Below are 14,289 nucleotides of genomic sequence, written 5' to 3'. Positions count from 1 at the left end.
ATCACCAGGTTGTTGTTGCCACAAAATTCTACAAACAGCTCTCCATTTTCGCTCATCTCTCCTAGACCATGGTGCCCCATAATGCGCTCAAAGTCCTGATTATCGGAACCAATCTTTGCTTTGAAGTCGCCTAAGTGGATTTGAATGTCACCCTTCGGAATTTTCTGAACCACGCTGTTCAGTTGACTGTAAAACTACTCTTTCTCCTGAAAATCGGCAACGTCAGTTGCGCATAACACTGGACCATTGTAAGATTTCTAGCCCGTTCTCTAAATCTGGCTACGGTTATTCGTTTGTTTATCGGTTCCCATCTAATGAGGGCCGCATAGGCGTGCGGGCTTAACAGGAAACAACACCTCGTTCCCGAATAGCGGGAAACAACACCTCGTATTCCAGAGTAAAGCAGGACTTGCCCGGACTTTGTCTTGTGTTCTCCTGTGTTAGGCCAACGGACTTCGCTAAGTCCTAATATCTCTAGCTTGAGGCGGCTAACTTCTCTAGCAAGTTGAGCCAGCTTGCCTTATTGGGCAAGGGTTTAAACGTTCCAAATTCTGTGACGATCGTCTAGCTCAGGCGGCTCGGCGCTGCTAAGGAATGGCTCAACAAAAGATGACTAGGAAGAAGGATGACGTCCTAGAAAATTCTCCCCAAGAACCCTTCCGAGGATTATCGGCTCAAAAGAAGTCAATCTTTCAAAGGAATTTAAATTTTACATTATTTTTTTAGAATTTTTTTTTAAACAAACAAAAAACCTAAAAGGAAAGGGGATTACGGTGCAGACGGTCTGCTGCAGATGAACTTCAGGGCAAGATGAGTCAGCCACTTGATGGGCATCGTGGGCTTGAGGTTATGTTGCTTGGTCGACAGTCAAAGCCGGAGGCCACGATAATAAAAAGGAAGGTGATTGTTACCTTGATTGGCGGTTGGACCCCCCGGCCTTTCTGGACGGTGTACCCGAAGTGAAGCAGCGGGCCGCCTGCTTCGGCTTTCGGCCACAGGACCTTGGACGCCGACGCATCGTCCTCGTTCGTAGCCAAACTGCGAAGGAATCACCCGATCTGCTCTTTCCAATCTTTTTCTTCTTTTCTTCTCTCCACAACGACTTCCGAGTGTAAATAATCCTCTATCTCTGATCGTGCTCCACTCGTTATCCGAGTTTACACGAGCTGTAAGCGACACGGACGGCAAGTGTGAGAGCTTTCGCATCTGAGTGAGAGAAAGAGAATTTTAACCAAACGAGCCCTAGTGTTTCAGTCATAAACCTCAGTGTAAATAAATATTTATTATCCTACCAACAAAAATAACAACAATATCTTCCCCGATGTTGCGGTGCCAGGTAGTTTAAAAAAAAATAAGGACACCGCGAAGAAAAAAAACAGGATTTAAAGGACACCAGTAGATTGGTGGAAATAAAATGCAGCTCTTCTAAGATCGCATAAATTAAGGCGAAATATCGGTACTGTAAATGCCTTCATTTAAATATGCAACAGAAGAGATCAACTCCCTAACTGACTTGCAGTTTATATCGAAAAACACCGTTTAAATATCATCTGAACTGAAGACTACCATCGGTTTAAGAGTATTATTACGGGTTTTTTATGTTCTTATCATTTAATTACCTACTTATTCGATTATAATTTAGATTTTTTTTTTTCAAGAATCAGGACAATTCGAGAGTTTTTGAAAAACTAGGGCGGCCTCTTGAAAATCCAGACCAATCCTGAAAAATCAGGACACCGCTGGCAAATCTGGTTCGGAGAGCAGCGTCTTTTCTCGTGAACGTACCAAAAAAACTGTGTTAGTTCTCAGATTTCTTCTCAACACAATACGCAATAGATTATTCCGGAGACGGGAATGCTCTTCATGTGTTGGCAATCTCATACTCAATTGCAGTGCGATTTACGCAGAACCCGGCAACGTTACACGATTTGTCTATGTATCGTGTGACCAACATCTATTAAATATGTGTTCGTGAATCTCGTTTTTAAGCTTTTTTCCTCAGATTTAAGCTTTTTTGCCTTGAGAGTATAGGAGATGAAAGCTTAAATCTGAGGAAAAAAGCTTAAATCTGTCAAAAATAATGAATGACATTGCCGGGTTCTGGATTTATAACCTCTCCCCGCACAGCTTGGAGGGAGCAGACGAAAAAAATTGCACTCTCTTTCACTGGATCAGCCTATCTGAGGAGTTTTGCCATCCATGCTATATAATATTGAATGATTCAATTGCAACTTTTTCACTCAACTCGAAACTGCATTATGTCTTCGAAATGAACATTGAAAATACTCCTACACTAAATATCTTTGGTAATTTTGTTACAGTGTTACCAGTAACTTTTTAGGCTATTTCCAGTTCACTTTTATTGTAAGTTTTACAATTATTTTACAAATGCAATGAAATGCTTTGTACAGTTATTAATTTTTGGGAAAAAAATCGATATAAATGTTTATAAATGTAAAAATTGAAGCATTAGAAATTATTATGAGTGAAAGGTCCGATAACTTACTCTTGCATTTTATTCGCAGATCTTAAAAAAAAACAAGTTGGATAAACTCCTCGATGGTTTTTTTTGTAAGTCGGAAAGAATACCTTCTGAAGTGTGGCATTTTTCAGAGATACCGATTTTTTTTCTTGAAACCATCTTAAACAGACACCGTGGAATATCCTTAGTCTTGATATGGTAGAGATCTTGAAGTTTTTAGAAAGCAATTTGGGACCCATTTATTGCATAAAAAAATTGTTTTCTAAAAATATTTTGGACTATCCTCTGGGCAAGGGATGCTCTCATATTTTCGACGAGTTTGTTTTGAAAACGTAGCTTATAGAAACTTTAAAAAACCTTCTTTTTATAGAGAAATTGCCAAACCTCATTTCTCAGTAATTATTTTGACTTATCAAAGTTTTCTGGACCATACTAACGACTTAAATGGCTGCGGAAACACAAGCCTCTAACCCTTTGTTTCATAAAGTTACAGATTTGTAACAATTTTTGCGTGAAAGAAGTTAAACATGGAATAATTTATTATTCCTTAAACCCTTAAAGCTTTACTTTTCATGTGAACGGACTGTTTGTATCTTAAGTGGCCCTTGATATCACAAACTGATTGCTGTTTGTGGTCTACATCCTTAAAAAAGTATACATATAAAAATCTTCTAGGGAGGATTTGAAAAGGGTTTAACAAAATCCATAGTTATTGTAACAGTACATATATAAGAGAGATTTTCTTATTCTAACCAAACACTAGAAAAAAGGAAAAGGTACTTTCCTGACTCAGCCTAGTAGAGTGCTGAATTCTATCTTATCTTAAGTTAGTTGTTTATGAGGGTATTGAAGATTTGGATAAGAATTATTTCCTTACCGTGCCTTTATAGCAAACTAGTGATGAACAAAAGTTATCTATCACAACTTATATTTGTTTCTGGTTCCCAAGCTTTATGTGAGGCTCTTCAAATCTTTAAGAAAAAATACATTATATATTCATAGTACACAGTTTAAAATAGAAATATAAAAGTAGATCTCGTTTATGCTTTAGTCGAAAAATAGAGATACGCCATTGATAACAACATTCCCCCCTTATCGAACCAAATAATGTTGCATGTCTTCAATTTCTACTAATTCATTCCGTACCGATTTTTCTGCTCTTTTTCTGTCCTATTTCTCTTTTTGCACCAATTTCCTGATCGAACAATTTTTTTTTCTGTTATTATTTTGATAAAAACACACATACTTACTTGCTCTCTCCTGGCTTCTCAACGGCACCGAAATACTTATATTCACTTATTTCCATATTTTTTACGAATTTTTCATTTTGTTCCAATTTAAAACACATTTGTACACCGGAAATCTGATGCTCTTTTTCATTCTCAATAAAAACACACACACTTTGATTCCGTAAATATTCTCCGGTATACTTTCTCTCGTTTCTTTTTTCTTTCTCTTCTCTTCTGTTTCCTTTCTACACCTCTATCCGTCGTCCGAATCGTTTTCTGCTCCTCCTTCGGTTTTTCGATTTGTTCTCTTTCAAAATAACCGCCCCCCACCTCGTTCTAGGAAGTAGAAGAACTACGACGACAGGTTGCTTTAGAAACTTCTTCCACCAGTAAACGGGACAAGTCCGATACTGAACTGCCATCCGAGTTTGAGTGTTGTTTTTGCACGTCAAAGGTACTGCCACTTTTTTCTACCTCTCATTATTCTATTCATATCGACTTCTAGTTGTTCTTATTCGGTGTATCTGAATCTTAGTCTGTATAGTCTGTTTCTTTTTTTTTTTTTTTTTGTTCTTTCTTGGTTCATCTCGTTACCTGTTGTTGTAAATAGTTATTTTTAGATATATTTATATATTATCTAATTTACTTTTCTTGTTGTATATAGTTGAACTCTACGTGTCTATATTTATCATCAGTACAATAAGCGTAGAGTTGACAATCGAAGGGACTGCTAGAGTTCACTTTTACAGTAATGACCCGTAATTTTATGGTTCGGTTGATTAGGCAATGTTTATTCTACTGTTGCAACTTTTGGGGTCGGTCCTTCCTCTCGCGAACGGAGCTTTGTTATGTTTGAAGCTATGGTCAGAGCTCTCCTTGTTGGCCATCACAAGTGATGGACTTCCTGAAATATGCTCTTTTTTTGTACAATTTTACTGAAAATAACAGATCCATATTCGGTTCAATTTGGAGAGTCCTTACCTTAGCTATTTTCCTTGTTTGTTTGAACTGTTTCTTATGAGAGCATTCTTTTTATTTTCGTGCCGACTCCTCCAAACTAATAGCTGTTCATAAATAAAGAAGAAAAACTATACCATACAGATAACTTTTTTCCCACACATACCCATGTCGTCCTTAAGGCACATATTAGCAGGAATGGCTTAAATCACTTCCTTCCCTCGATTTTTATGACACTGAGCTGCGGAATGATGGCCGTTCTAAGCGCTTGTAAACGTTTATCCTCAATATCTTAACTCAACAACAGCATCAGCAGCAAGAGCAAAAGGGAACGCGCGTTATAAATATCATAGCATCTAACGCAGCTGCCGCCGTGGCTCGTTTATCGCCAAATGAAGCAGCACTAAAGATTGCCGAAAAAAATAAAAATCGCTCCGCCTGCAATCGCTTCCAGCAGCAGCGCATGAATGGCAAGATTAGGAGAAATAGCGAATCAGCAGCCGGAACCGGATGACATAAAAATTTTAATCAAATCATTCAGGATTGTAGTGATCGTCACTCGTCAGTCAACCATCACTCATGTTTGATTGTTTTTATGATTTTAATTCTAGAATTTATTAAATGTTTTCTGCGATAAAAATTTAACCGGTAAAAAATACTAGAGATTTCCATTTATATTCTGAATTATGAAAGGCATCCACGAAATATATTTTATTATGCATTTTGTTCGGATTTGATTTTGATTAAAACATATGAAAATCCGTAACAGAGGTTTTATGTAAATTTAATAAATTTTGAACAGATGCGACGTTAAAATAATTATAACTGTAAAATGGCTTCAGAGAGTTTAAATATGTTTAATTTAATTGGTTTAACATTTGGTACGTTTAAAGTGTGCTACTAAATTGTGAACTGCATCACTCCGATTTGAGAAAACAATAGTATTATAGTGGCTCCATAGAGTCTGAAAGTATTAAGCATTGTTTTTTTGTGATCATTTCATTTATATTTTATTTTTATTCCTAGTTGAAACCTACCTATGTTTATGATATATTTATGATGTATTGTATAGTATTTCATAAGATGCATGATGCATTTCAGTGAGATTACAACCCAAATAAAACAAAGGACTTATTGGCAATCATAATTAATATTTGAAAGTTCTTCCTAGAGGAAGAATGACCAAGCTGGTTAAAATCCTCTATAAATAAACAAAATAGAATAGAATAGAAAGTTCTTTCTGAAGTTTTCGTTATCATTTTTCAATTTTCGATTTTTTACTCATTATCATTTAAGTTAACTTAAGTGGCTCTAGAGAATGAACTTTTTTTGTGACATAAAAAACTGGAACAAAATTTGTATACTTTGGATTTGGAACTGTATTTAATTAAGAATTGAATTTGGAACTGTATTCATAAAGAAAACGCTATATTAAGAGGCTCCAGAGAGTCTTTCATAGCGTGCAAAAATTCATCAGTCTGATAGAACTTAATTAATGTCTATGAACAAATATAAAAGTTTATCCGTTTGTTGGTAAGTTTTTTTAAGTATAATGAATCAAATAAGTAGATTAAAATCAAATATTTTTCATATCTCAATATTGTCTGAAGTGACGATTAAAATTTTTTGTCTTATGTTTTTATTAAAACAAGTGTTTTTTGAAAAAAAAAACTGCTTTGCCATTTAGGTCTAAAAATAATAAGATTCATTTTGTAATACTCTGTACTGTATAAATATCATAAATAATTTGACTTTTTTATGATAAACTTAAATCACATAATAAACATATACAAAAACCTATAAGTTTCAATAACCAAACTGGTGAAATTTGATGCATATTGTTACTCGCTAAACAAGGTTTTAAAAGGCGTTTCAAAAATATATTTAGAAAAATTCAGCGCATAGACAGAAATACACTCTCTAGAGCTTCTTCCAATATAGTTTTAAAAAAAACTAAATAAAATATTATAGAACTAAAATCCACGAAAAAATTAAATTTCAATTAATATAGAAAACCATCTTATAAAATTCAGCTCTCTGGAGCCACTAAGAGAAAACGAACGAAAGTTTTACAAGAGGAGTGAATAGAGATCAATCAATTAACCTTTCATGATCGCTGTATTCTACAAATACTAGCATTAAACCTATTTTCTGGTGTAAACATTACTTACAGAAGTCTAAAAAATATCTTTAAAGAATCATCATAAACTGTCAAAACTCTGGCAACATGGTAGTTTGGATAGATAGAATTTCAATATAAATACTCTCTGGAGCCACTATAAATGTATACCTTTATCTTTGAATTTTCCTTATTGCTGAAAATAAAATAATATTTGTTCAAACTACCACAATTCCTTGGTAGATTTGGGTCTTCACTCATTTTCGATTGTTTTTATGATTTTAATTCTAAAATTTATTAAATGACGAATTAGTAAAATTTACATAAGATTTTGTAAATTTATAAATTTACAAAGATCTTATGTAAATTTCATAAATTTCGAACAGATGCAAATATTTATAACTGTAAAGTGGTTCCAGACAGTTGAAATATGCTTAATTAAATTCGTTTAACATTTGCCACGTTTAAATTGTGCTACAAATTGTGGACTGCATCGCTTTAATTTGAGAAATCAATAATATTTATGTGGCTCCATAGAGTTTGAAAATATTTAGCATTGTTTTTGTGATCATTTCATTTATATTTTATATTTATTCTTGGTTGAAACCTATGTTTATGATATATTCATGATATAGTGTATGATATTTCTTAAGATGCTTGATGCATTTCAGCGAGATTACAACCCAAATAAAACAAGCGACTTATTGACAATCATAATTTATATCAATCTAGTATATGTGATTACTAGTGAATTGAAAGTTCTTCCTGAAGTTATCGTTATCATTTTTAATTTTCTATTTTCTACCCATCATCAAAAAGTTAAGTGGCTCCAGAGAATTACCTTTTTTGTGACCTCAATAACTGAAACTTATTTTATATACTTAGGTTGGAAATGCATTTTATTAGGAATTGGATTTGAAACTGAAGAATAAGAAAATTCTTTAATATGTGGCTCTAGAGAGTATTCAATAGTTTGCATAAATTCATCATTGCATTGATAGAATTTATTCAATATCTATGAACAAGTATACTTGAAATATATTTTAAAAAGGTGCTTCAAAAATATTTTTAGAAAAATTCAACATATAGACAGAAACAATATGACACTCTCTGGAGCCTCTTAAGAATCTAATAAAAAAAATACTAGGTAGAAAAATAAAATCAACAAAACAAATTAATTTACCATTAATATAGAAAATGATCTTCTAAAATTCAGCGCTCTGGAGCCACTAAGAGAAAACGAATGAAAATTTTACAAGAGGAACAAATAAATATCAATCAATCAACATTTTATGATCGCTGTATTCTCCAAATATAAGCATTAAGCCTATTTTCTGTTGTAAATATTACTTACAAAAGTCTAAAAACAATCTTTAAAGATTCATCAATAACAGTGTAAATGCTGATTAAACTGTTGATATCTTGAAAAAAAAAATCAACTAAATATTTCAATAATCTATTTTCCAAGATGCCAAAACTCTGACAAGTTGATGATTTGGATAGATAGAATTGCAATATAAATACTCTCTGGAGCCACTATAAATTTAAATTTTTATCTTCGAATTTGCCTTATAGCTGAAAATAAAACAATATTTGTTCACATTACCAAAAATAATTTGGATTTTTAAATGGAATCGTGGAAATTTGTTTTATTTAGTTAATTTAAGTTTCCAAATATACCGAAAAAGCAAATGTGCGAGATTCAAAATGTTAAAATTTTAACGAGGTTTAAAATTTCATCAACAACAATTTATTTTCAAAAAATTGTATAAGTTTAGAATCGGGAATTGCTCTAGACATTTTTTTTCCTTTTTAAATGCTTAAATATATCTAATGTGGAAATTATTTGCTCACACTACCTTTTCCTTCAATTTCTTCCTTTCTTCCTTTCGAATTTCTAATTATTTTAATTATTATGTATTCTATAAACAATTCTGGATATACGAAATAGCTAACTTAAACTTATACACATAGAACAATGTTAAATGGTTACATTGTAGCTGTAAAAATTGAAATTCGTGAATAAATTTGGGGTAACATATTTTTTATCTTTATAAGTAATTTTTCGGATCAATTGTATTTAGGGAAACCAGAACGTAGGCTAGTCCTTTCCAAAAAAATTGTTAACAATAGGAACCTCCTCTCAGCTGGGGAATAACTAATCTTCTGGGAAATTTAGACAGAATCATGATAGTGTCACACTCGATATTGGATCAGAAATATGTCAAGAAACATGATCTTGATCAGAATGCGAATCAAGATCAAGTTTTTGATAAAAAGTCAGGCTCCAGATTAAATCAGGCTCCAAATCAGCATCGAGATATGGATCAACATCAAAATCACGTTTCGAATCAAGATCAAGATCAATAAAAAGATGATGATTCATATGAAAGCATGAACAGGTTCAGACTCAGGATAAGGTTGAAGACCAGGATCAGAATCAGATTTTTCGCGAAATCGATCTTCAGATCGAGCTCCAAGTTTTGGAGCTGGCTCGGGATCTGAGTTAGGACTCGAATAAGAATCAATATAAGAACAGTTTCTAGATAAAAACTTATGTTTCAAGATGAAAATTAATATCAGAATAAACATTCTTGATCCTTGTCTTTCAATATTTGAAATAGTGTTTGAAGTTTTGTGAAGAAAATTGAATAAGTTGTTTATGAGACATAAAATACCGGTCGTGTCTTAAATACTATCTCAAAAGCTTTCTCTAAAAAAATAGAAAAATATTTGAGCGCATTAGGGATTATTTACTTGTATAAAAAAAAATTGATTCTGTTTTTTCAAATTCGTTCTTGGTTTTGAACTGAACAAAAATGACTTCGTTTTTATATGGTAAAGTCCTAACCGATCCATCGAGCTTTATTTTGTTGCTATGTTTTTCTGTTATACATATGTAATAAAATCTCTTATGTATGTAGATATTTACCTAACATCTACATATATGTTTCTCTAAAAGTAGATTCACAGTTGATCTACATTTATTCAAAGATCATTCATTTAACGTTTAGTTAAACGAATATGTCTCGTTCCCAGAGTTTGAGCTACTAAAAAAATGATTCTGGCCTTTAAAGAGTGCAGAGAAGTTAAGCTGATGAAATTTCTAGAAAAAGATCGCATTTAAGTCTCAGAATCATATAAGCAGGACAATCTGTTTGTTACATTGCTGAACTAAGGCAGCAATTCCGCTGGAAGTTTTCATTCTCTACTTACCATCGATGAAGCGAACCATACTCACTTTTCACTTGGTCCTAAATCAATTCTTTTTGATTAAGGAAAGCAAAAAATAAATTTGTATCACATCACAACACGCACCCATGTAAACAAACACACATTCCGTTTACTCACTTTTTGTTCGTGACACCCAACCAACCTTTCTTTTCTAGCTTCTGTTCCAACACGCCTTTTCTAACTTGTGTTTCTTTTTGCTCTCAACACGCTCTCACTACACACTGTTGTGTCCACTCTAAAACGAACCCCAACACATCTTACATTGACACCTGAAAAATTCAAACAACACATCCCGTTTGTACTTCCATGTCCGTATGTCCACAGAACAAATTTTCCAGCCCCCTCCGATCGGCTACCTGTTTGCCCGGCTGTTCCCTGAGAGGCCCTCCTGGGGCTGGCCTGGGACACTCTAGAACGGTTACTAATTTCCAGCCTCCGATCCCCCGACAGGATTCCAACGAAGATGATGATGAAGACGATCACCGGAACAACGCCGCCGGCAACAGTTGTAATAGCGAGTGCATTCCTCTGCGCTCCAAGAGTGTCTGACATTCGCTAAAAGCGGCCGGAAGTCGAACCGCAACCGGAGAACGGGCCACTGCTGTTATTGGCCACGTTCCGAACCACGAAAGTGGATCCACCGAAACGCTGCGATACGCAGAGAGCAAATTCATTTATCTCTAATCAACCAAACGAAAAGAAAAACGCATACTCATTCTCTCACACTCACACAATCTGGAATACATATCATTAGGATTAAGGTGACTCTAAGGTTTTTCGTTATAACCAGAAGCAAGTTCCGGTTCCGTAAGGTGAAATACGAACATCACTCGGCAAGGGGTTCAATCCAATTCACGTTGCTCTCTGTTTCTGTTGACACACTCACACCCAATACTGAAAAGTTGAAATCAATCCGTTAGAAATCCTTTCTATGGGCGTGGATGAGATCTGTTTGAGATGCAGCAAGGTTGCTCCATACAGAAGGTGAGTTCAGCCCCCGCGCGCTGTTTTAGAGGATAAGGAAGAGATAGCGAAAAACAGTCCTACAAGTCTGGGCACGCTAGAAAGATTGGAACTAGAAAATCAAAAAAATCTACTAAAATTTTCCCCGTCCAGCTTCGTGTATCGTTTACTTACGGTGGAGGTGACCAACTCGAATGGAACTTGAATTCTCCAGAAACAGAAATATGAAATCGAGAACTTAACATTCGGGACTAAAAAAATTAATTTCGGATACAGACTGAAGCTTTAAAAATCTTTCAATGAATTTAAATTAGTTTACATGTAAAATATTAAAACTTAAAACGGTTCGGAACAAATGACTTTAGAAAATTTATCTGGCTTTAAAAAAAAATAATAAAAGTGAAATTTTTAATTTTTAAATGATGAAAACTTCTTTAAACTGTTCATTTTAAATGTATATTATAATATTTTTCCAAAAGTTTGTTGAAATTGCAACTTATTTGCATCTCATCTTCCTTGAATTTAAAAGTTATAAAGATCTCTTAAGAAAAAAGGAGAACCACTGCGAGGAGGAGAACTGCCTGTCAGTAAATGATACATAAAACTTTTTTTAAATCAGGAAATGATCGAGATAATGCGAACTGATAAAACTGTTAACAACTCCTTGTAACAGAAAAATTTAGTTCAGAAAAAATTTAAATAACTTATTTCTGTGATAGTTTCACTACAGAAAAATTAGGAAAAAAAATTCTAACTTCCAAATTAGGGGTTTTCAAGTAAACTTCAAACTGAATTATAATTAAAAATATCTTCGCATTTAAACAAGATTGGTTTAAATTAAGCTTACCAGATTGCCCGGTTTTATCTGGGATTGCCCGGATATTTGATGCAAAATTCCGAGAAAGTCCGGTCCAGCCCGGTTGCCCGGATATCGTGAAAAAAGTCCGGATATTGCCCGGATTTGTTCACAATTATCACAAAGAAACCAACAAAAAAATCAAAGTTTTTGAGTAAGTTTCAGCAAAATCGATTAACGGTTTGGAAATTTTCAACGGTTGTTTCAAATAATTTCGCTGATTTACTTTTATAAACCTTTAAATATTTAAATGTTCCAAAAAGTTTTTGGAAGTCTGCAATTACATTAATAAAATATTAATTTCATTTTTTTTACATTTTTTCTTTGCTTTTATATATAATAACACCTAAATTTTGCCAGGTTTTTGGCCGGTTTTTGGATTTGAAAAATTGAAATCCATGCCCGGATTTTGCCAGGTTTTTCTTAAAAAATTCCCGGAATTGCTAGGCCTGGATGGGAGTGGAAAAAATTCTGGCAACCTTAGTTTAAATATTTCTCATTTCTGCAATTTATATTTCACTTTCTTTATTTAACAGTTCATTTGTTAAATAAAAAATATGGATAATTTATTATTCTGAAATTTCATTTTTTAATCCTTTGATTGATTCTGAGGTTTGAGTTCACAATGCTAAAGTTTGAATCTTGGATTCAATCTCCTCTGTTTCCAGACTTTGTAATTCCTAGTGAAATATAAAGTTGGTGGCTCTAGAGAGAGGTATTCGTAAAGCGTAAGTAAAAAATAAAGTAAGATGTCGTAAAACTGCAACATCACAAGGTCATAATAATTAGTGTTCCGAAAAACGAATAACAACATTGGCTGATATGAATAAAGCACTAGCAATTGCTTTTGTTATTTTTGATTAGTTTCCTGAACCAAATACTTCGATTCTCATGATTGTTTTTATTCCGGAGCAGGTGTAAAGAAATTTTTTGTTGTGCACTTTCATAGCAAATTAAAGATATGCTTTACAATTTTACCCTTCTAATGTGCGAGCTAAGTAAAAACCACCGAATAATTGCAATTTTCTTATGCATACTACCTATTGTAGATAGATAATTTTGAAGCCCACAACAAAAAAAATAAGTATTCATTCTAAGTTCGAAGTTCAGAATCAAAAGTTCAAATATTTGAATTCTGATTTAAGACCTGAACATGTAATACAGAAATCAGAATTAAAAATCATAAATAATTAAAATAAGCGGTCGGTATTTTGTACTTGAACTTCCATGTTCAAGTTCAGTATGATAAATAATACCTACCTATTTAAACTTTGTTTAAACTGGACTCTAAGTGCTGTGTTTTTATTTCAAAGTAGATACGACATACTTTAAGTGTCTTAATGTCTAAACGGCTTAAAAATATCAATCAAATCCATCGAAACTTTTTTAAATCGTATTTACGAAACCAAAGCCTAATTCTAAACGGCTTGAAAATAGCAACGACCCAAACTCATTTGAAATTTAATAAAAACAATTTTTTAAAAAATGTTTTAAAAAAAACCAACGTTAAATGTTAAAATCTTGAGTTGTTGAAAATTGAACTAAAAATTGGTATTTTCGGTTTAAAAGATAAATAAACCTGAATCAATTACCCAATTCCAGAATCAAGCGAACCAGAATCAAGGTTTGGAACTAAAATTCAGAACATCACTAACAATTCTAAACACAAAAAAGATTGTTCAAAAACATTCGTTGAATTCAAAGAAATGAGCAAAATAAAATCAAATTTTGAATTCAAAAAAGTAAATGGAAAAAATACACAAATAAAAATATACAATCCAGAAATAAAAGATTCAATCCATATTCAAGGTTTTGTAAATCACGAAATGTCTCCAAAATTGATATCAATAAAATCATAAACCTAAAATAAGAAATTTAGATGAAATGTTTTAACATTAAGATTTCAAACCAAAGATCACTTTCTACTTTAATTCGGAAATATGCATTTGGATCCTTAAATCAACAATCAGAAAAAAGTTGAATAAACACTGGAAAAAACTCAAATCCAAAGCCGATTGTTCAACAAATTAAATTGCTATTGGATAAAATTTATTTATTTAAACCCATGTCATAGAAAAGAGCTAAATAAGAGAAATAAAATGTATATTGAAAAAAAAAATAAAATTAAGTACCTATACCAATAGACTGCGTCGATTTGGGGTCATTTTTTTATTTTTTCAAATCCTGGGGTCTAAAAAGCTTTGTTTTGGTACCAAACTCATCCATGATTTTTGCAGTCAATCAACGTTTACATCATGGGGATTTTTTCATTATCTGACAATTTGAACCAGTTATCTTCAGATCTTCCCCAAAATTGAAAATTTGGTTCATTTGTACGGCTTAAAAACACATGTATTTTTTCAGATTTCTAAAATTTTTATTTTCCGAGATAGATTTGATTAGATTGTTTTATAAATAAAATAAAAACTATTTTCAAAGCTACATAACT

General features: G+C 32.9%; 1 protein-coding gene across 9 annotated transcripts in view; it reads left to right on the top strand.

Annotated features, from left to right (window-relative positions):
* LOC129751786 (potassium voltage-gated channel protein Shab) overlaps nt 1–14,289 on the top strand; it is a 372,964-nt gene that overhangs the window by 331,774 nt on the left and 26,901 nt on the right. For 8 of the 9 annotated variants that reach the window (XM_055747500.1, XM_055747499.1, XM_055747504.1 and 5 more), the window contains one exon: nt 4,052–4,165. The exons of the other annotated variant lie outside the window; for it this stretch is intronic. In XM_055747500.1, the coding sequence (XP_055603475.1) occupies nt 4,052–4,165 (114 nt within the window). The remainder of the gene's footprint in view (nt 1–4,051; nt 4,166–14,289) is intronic. 9 annotated transcript variants of the gene reach the window in all.

This window comes from Uranotaenia lowii, chromosome 3 (genome assembly GCF_029784155.1).
Source record: "Uranotaenia lowii strain MFRU-FL chromosome 3, ASM2978415v1, whole genome shotgun sequence".
NCBI lineage: Eukaryota > Metazoa > Arthropoda > Insecta > Diptera > Culicidae > Uranotaenia > Uranotaenia lowii.
The sequence above is the reverse complement of the archived record's forward strand: the minus strand, read 5'-3'. Positions and strand labels throughout refer to the sequence as shown.